This window comes from Euphorbia lathyris, chromosome 10, assembly GCF_963576675.1.
Source record: "Euphorbia lathyris chromosome 10, ddEupLath1.1, whole genome shotgun sequence".
In the NCBI taxonomy this organism is placed as follows: Eukaryota; Viridiplantae; Streptophyta; class Magnoliopsida; order Malpighiales; family Euphorbiaceae; genus Euphorbia; species Euphorbia lathyris.
This window is the reverse complement of record NC_088919.1, coordinates 30,566,787-30,572,786: the sequence shown is the minus strand read 5'-3', so window position 1 is coordinate 30,572,786 and position 6,000 is coordinate 30,566,787. Positions and strand designations below refer to the sequence as shown.

The following is a 6,000-nucleotide window of genomic DNA, read 5'->3' as shown; positions in this document are numbered from 1 at the left end:
ATCCACATGTGTTAAGACGTTTTAATTTATAATGAAATTAAAATAAATAAAATTTAAACGTGTTACACAATTAATGTGTTATTAATTTGCAAGGTATATTTAGAAAAGAAAAAATGAAGTTGGTAAAGTTAAGAAGACATAGACACCATCCGTCCGCCTAGTTCGTGCGGACACCGTCAGCCTAGATTTTTGGTACAGAGAAAAAAACTCTTTTTCTTTGTTTTCTTTTTTCAACCCATTTTCGAAATATCTTCTCTTCTTTTATATAAAATACACACTCTCTCTCTCTCCCTCTCAACAAAATTTAGTAAAGCGATATTTCAGCTTCGTGTCTGATCCCAAACTAAATAAAACTAGGGTTTCGCCTCCTTCCAACTTAGTATTCAAACAGGTTTCCTTCCTTTTCTTTTCTTCTCCTCCTCTCTTTCTTCCCATATATTTTTCTATCTTATCTTCCTTCTTTCTACCTTTTTTTTTTTTTATATTCTTCTTTTGCACTGTAAAGGAGATTTTTGCTTTTTTTTTTCTTGCATTTGTTGCCCAATCGCATTTTTTTAGATTGATTTTGGCTTCTCTTTATTTTCAGTGGAATTTGTGGTATGTTGTTATATTTGGGTTTGTTTTGACTGGATTTCGGTTGCATTGTCATTGATCAGGGTTTTGATTATCAATTTCTGTAGAGCAGAAGGATAAGAAGATATTTGACTTGGTGGACTTCATTTTTTCTGTGTGATTATTATCATTTTTGTTTTGGTGGATTAGAGGTTTTGTAATCGAGGAATCCCAATCGGAATCGGAATTGTGATTTCTAGAAATTATGAGAACTTCCTGGGCTGATTCCGTGGCTAATTCTGCATCTGAGACTGCATCTTCTGCTTCTTCCGGCAACAATAGCTCATCGCGTCCTACGCGTTCCACTTATGTTCCGCCGCACCTTCGTAACCGCACACCTTCTTCTGAGGTTTCTGCTCCCCCACCTGCTGCCGCTCCGTCACCTGCCAATGATCGTGTAGGTAGCTATGGTGGACCTGCAGGTGGTTCCCGCTGGACTGGTGGTTCAAGACAAGATTTTGGGCGTCCCGGGTATAGTTCTGGTGGTGGTCGAGTTGGTGGTGCAGGTGGTTGGAACAATAGGAGTGGTGGGTGGGACCGTGGGAGAGAGCGTGAGGTGAATCCATTTGGCGATGACGAGGGCCAAGAAGAGAGTGCATTTGACGAACAAGAAAATTCTGGCATTAACTTTGATGCCTATGAGGACATTCCGGTGGAAACAAGTGGGGATAATGTGCCTCCCCCTGTGAATACGTTTGCAGAGATAGATTTGGGTGAGGCATTGAATAATAATATTCGGAGGTGCAAGTATGTGAAACCAACTCCAGTTCAACGTAATGCTATCCCAATAATACTTGGTGGGCGAGATTTGATGGCTTGTGCTCAGACAGGGTCAGGGAAGACAGCTGCCTTTTGCTTCCCAATCATTAGTGGTATTATGAGGGATGAGTTTGTACAGAGACCTCGTGGGCCAAGGACTGTATTTCCTCTTGCTCTTATTCTTTCCCCTACAAGAGAGCTCTCATGTCAGGTGTGATTGAAAATCCACTAGTCACAGCATTTCTAAATTATGAAATCTCCTAATATGACAACTGTTCTGTTTTTTTATATTACCTTCTATTTGCAGATACATGATGAAGCTAGAAAATTTTCCTATCAAAGTGGTGTCAAGGTGGTAGTTGCTTATGGAGGAGCACCAATTAACCAGCAGGTCAAGATCATATGTTTTTAATTATTCAACTTTCCTGTATATCATTGATGTTTCTCTTTATATGTCATTTTATTATCTTAAGAAAGTAAGAATGGAGATAAGAGGAGTAAAGAGGATAAGCAAAAAGTTACCTTTTCCTTTTTTAAAAGTTCTTCTCATTGCGTTAGAGGCCTAGATTGATTTGAGGCATACACATAGGAAAATTTTGAAACAAATTTGACAATTTTTTTGGAGATACTGAGAAGAGTGGTGTATAGGAAAAATATCCATTTCAATGTGATTACTTTCTTGGTTTGTGAATATGGATTGCTTTCTATCATGTCCCAATCAAACACGGGGCATATGCCTTGAAATCATTCTCAATAGATAAAAAAATACTCGTTTTTATTATGTGTGCATACGTGTGGTCTTATTTTTCTTTTCCAGTATTTGCATTTAGCTAAACATGCTACAAGATAAGGTATCATACAACAAAGATTTGATAATCTACCTAGCTATCGACTGATCTTATAGGTTATAGTCCATGCTTGATACATTCTAATTATTCAGGCCAGCTATTTATCAGTTGCTCTTCTTCTCTGCTCTAGGTTCTTTCTTTTACCTTTGTCCCCTGCATCAAGAATATGCACAAGTTTTGTCTGTTTAATTGTGTACTTGTTGATGATTGTTGTGGAAATCCATTCACTTCTCTTTGTCTATTTTCTTTTATGAGTCGTAGGACTTTAATGTGTTTTCCTATATTGGCTAGGTCATGGTCTTTCTTATTAACTGTTTGTCTTCAGTATTGTTTATGAAAATTTAGTGGAATCATCGACTATCTTCAGAATTTTGAGGTTTCTGGTTATATACATAAAAATTATATAGGTCAATTTCCCGCTAATCCATCAACTTAAAACTTGTGCAGATTAATGCTTTTCAGTCTCTTAACAATACCTCTACTTACATTTTGCTACCTAAATTATTCTTCTTATATTAATATAATGATGTATTGAACTATAAATGTAATTTAAAATTTGGTAAATCAAATTTTGATCATTTCACTTTGCTAATAGGATAAAAAATTATTTATTTTGGTTCAAAGCTTATTATCTTTTATGGATCAAATTAAAATTCAGAGGATGGTATTGATGAAACAAATACAAGTATAATAATTTGTCAGATAAAAATAGAAGTTCAAATAAACAAGAATGGTGAGCTGAAATACACCTAAAATATATGATTGTGGCATAGGCTGATGCATTTCCATGAAAGGGTTGGAAGAATGTTGTATGAACTTGGCTGTAAATGCTTGTATCGTTTACTGGTCTGGTGGAGGTATACGTATAATGAATTAAGATTTAGTGCCTTTTTCTGTGGTGCTTGTTATGGGTTTTGGTGATTATTTTTGCCGTTCTAGATAGTCCTTTGATGAGTTGCGTAGTTCTTGGGTTGGGTGGTAGAGGAACATTAGGGAGTTGACTTTTATTTATCTTAACTATGAAGAAATTACTCAATGATTTGTGGTAATTATATGGTTGAGAGACTATCTAATTTGTTCTTATGATATGCTTTTTCCTGCTTCTCATGATGCCTATGTCCTATGGAGCTACATTTTTAAAGTCTAATGACTTCAAGTATTTATAGAAGTATGTATTGTCTCCTGTAATGTTTCGCTTACTCTTTATTACTTGGTCAGTTGCGAGAACTTGAAAGAGGTGTTGATATTCTTGTTGCAACTCCTGGACGACTGGTGGATTTGCTTGAGAGGGCTAGAGTGTCATTGCAGATGATTAGATATTTGGCACTTGATGAGGCAGACAGAATGCTGGATATGGGTTTTGAGCCTCAGATTAGAAAGATAGTGGAACAAATGGACATGCCCCCACCTGGGAGGAGGCAAACAATGCTGTTTAGTGCCACTTTTCCTAAAGAAATACAGGTTCTATTTTTATGCTCCCTGATTTCACTCATAATCTTGTGAACCTCCATTCTCAGTAACATTTCTCCTCGTGGATGTATATGTTGTTTAGGCTTTCAGATTATCAGTATGAGAAGTTATTGAGATGGGTCACTAGTTTTGAAGTAATAATGTGTTCTTTTGTTCCCAAAATTGTGCGAAATGTTTTGGATAAAGTTTTCAATAACTTCCCTAGAAAGTTAAAAATTGATGAGAAACATTTCTAAATCTTTGAGAACTCTTTTTTTTGCATCACCTGGATTTTCCATAAAGACTTTTCCAAGCTTTCTCTTCAATTTTAGGAAAATAACATAGTTTTCCAAGTATAAACTAAATAGAGGAAAACATATGTAAGTTGTCAATTGAACAAAAGGCAATTTTGTATTTTTCTCGGAAAAGTTCAATTGAGGTTTTGATTTTTGTTCTATTTGTGGCATAGACAATATTCCAGCCTAATCTTGCATGATAGCTTTGTGCTCTGCAGATGCCTTTTTCATTGATTATCATGGTGTTAATTGCCGTACTCCGTAGTTATTTCAATAGGCTAAGGTTATACTTTTAGGTTCACAGGTTCTCTTTGTGAAGGTGTATAATTGAATTCTATTAATATCTTTTGCAATTTGTCTGGAATGCAGAGACTTGCATCTGATTTCCTCTCAAACTACATCTTTTTGGCTGTTGGAAGGGTTGGCTCAAGTACTGATTTAATTGTTCAAAGAGTTGAATATGTTCATGAGACTGACAAGAGAAGCCATCTTATGGACCTTCTTCATGCACAAAGAGAAACTGAAACAAATGCCAAGGTAATAACGAAATGTATTTGCTGATTTTTGGCAATTATGGTGCTTTTTTTATTTGTATTTATTTAAGGAAGGTCTGAATATTGTCTTGATATCACTTAATCATTTTGACTTGAAATTGAAAATATTCACAACAGAAGTTTGACTTGGGAACTAAAGGTTAAAAGAGAAGCTGAAGAAAAATGGTTAAGATGGGATGATATATCAGGGGAGAAAAAAGGAAAGCTGAATAGGAATGTTTAAGAGATCCATCTTTTAGGGATTTTTTTAATATTTGCAATATGCTAATAGTTTATTCTTTAATTTGCAGCAATCTTTGACCTTAGTTTTTGTGGAGACAAAGAAGGGAGCCGACTCCCTAGAGCATTGGTTGTGTATTAACGGGTTTCCTGCTACAACAATTCACGGTGATAGGACGCAACAGGTGAGTTTTTCTGGTTCAGATTTTATTTACAAGAATGTTATAATGATTGGCATTATGGTGGTTACAACGGTTTGATTGTTGTTCGATGGGAGATGTTAATAAAAAGTTCAGTGGAAACTTTCGAATGTGCATTTTACCTTGATTGTTTGATTTCAATGTCATTGGTTCTTATGCAGGAAAGGGAAACGGCACTAAGATCGTTCAAAAGTGGAAAGACACCAATTTTAGTAGCAACAGACGTGGCAGCACGTGGTCTTGATATACCTCATGTGGCTCATGTTGTCAATTTCGATCTTCCCAATGATATCGATGATTATGTTCACCGAATTGGGCGAACAGGACGAGCTGGTAAATCCGGTCTCGCCACTGCATTCTTTAACGAGAATAATACGTCACTGGCAAGACCTTTAGCTGATGTAATGCAAGAAGCAAATCAAGAAGTACCTGCTTGGCTGACTCGCTACGCCCAACGAGCTTCATATGGTGGTGGTAAAAATCGACGGTCTGGGGGTGGCCGCTTTGGAGGTCGAGACTTCAGGAAGGAGGGGAGTTCATTTAATAGAGGAGGCAGTGAATATTATGGTGGAGGAAATAGCAGTGGTGCATATGGGGGTGTTCCCGGTGGTTATACTGGAGGATATGGCGCTGGGGTGGCCAGCGCTTGGGATTAATGTCCCGGTGAAACTCTGAATTCAGATCTCTTGTTTTCACTTGAGTATATAATTTTTTACCCTGAGGAGTTGAGGATAAAAGTTTTGATACTTAAATTCATTGTTCTTGATTTGTTTTCCATTGGATCTAGATGTGGAAGTTATATTGTGTTCCATATGTTGTCGGCTTCCTCAAAAATCCAATTTTGCCGAGGTTTTTTTGCATATCCAAATGAGAATGGGCATAAAAGTAGCAGTGCAAGAGCAAAATTACCATTGAGGTCCTGAATCAACTTAGCAGCTACTTTGTTCATGTGTTGGTTTCATTAAGGGTAGTTCAGACTTTAAATATTTTGCTTTTTCTTAAAAAAATAATTTGTACATGTATTTTCTTCCCTCTTATAAATCATAAATTTTACTTTTATTTT

General features: G+C 36.4%; 1 protein-coding gene across 1 annotated transcript; it reads left to right on the top strand.

The window, feature by feature from the left end:
* Nucleotides 1-234: 234 nt before the first annotated feature.
* LOC136208612 (DEAD-box ATP-dependent RNA helicase 37-like) lies at nucleotides 235-5,746 on the top strand. The gene is made up of 7 exons (XM_065999670.1): nucleotides 235-391; nucleotides 657-1,582; nucleotides 1,679-1,762; nucleotides 3,438-3,680; nucleotides 4,334-4,501; nucleotides 4,809-4,922; nucleotides 5,099-5,746. Exons 2-7 carry the CDS (start codon nucleotides 818-820, stop codon nucleotides 5,591-5,593), a joined length of 1,869 nt encoding a protein of 622 aa, XP_065855742.1. The 5' UTR covers nucleotides 235-391; nucleotides 657-817; the 3' UTR covers nucleotides 5,594-5,746.
* Nucleotides 5,747-6,000: the final 254 nt, after the last annotated feature.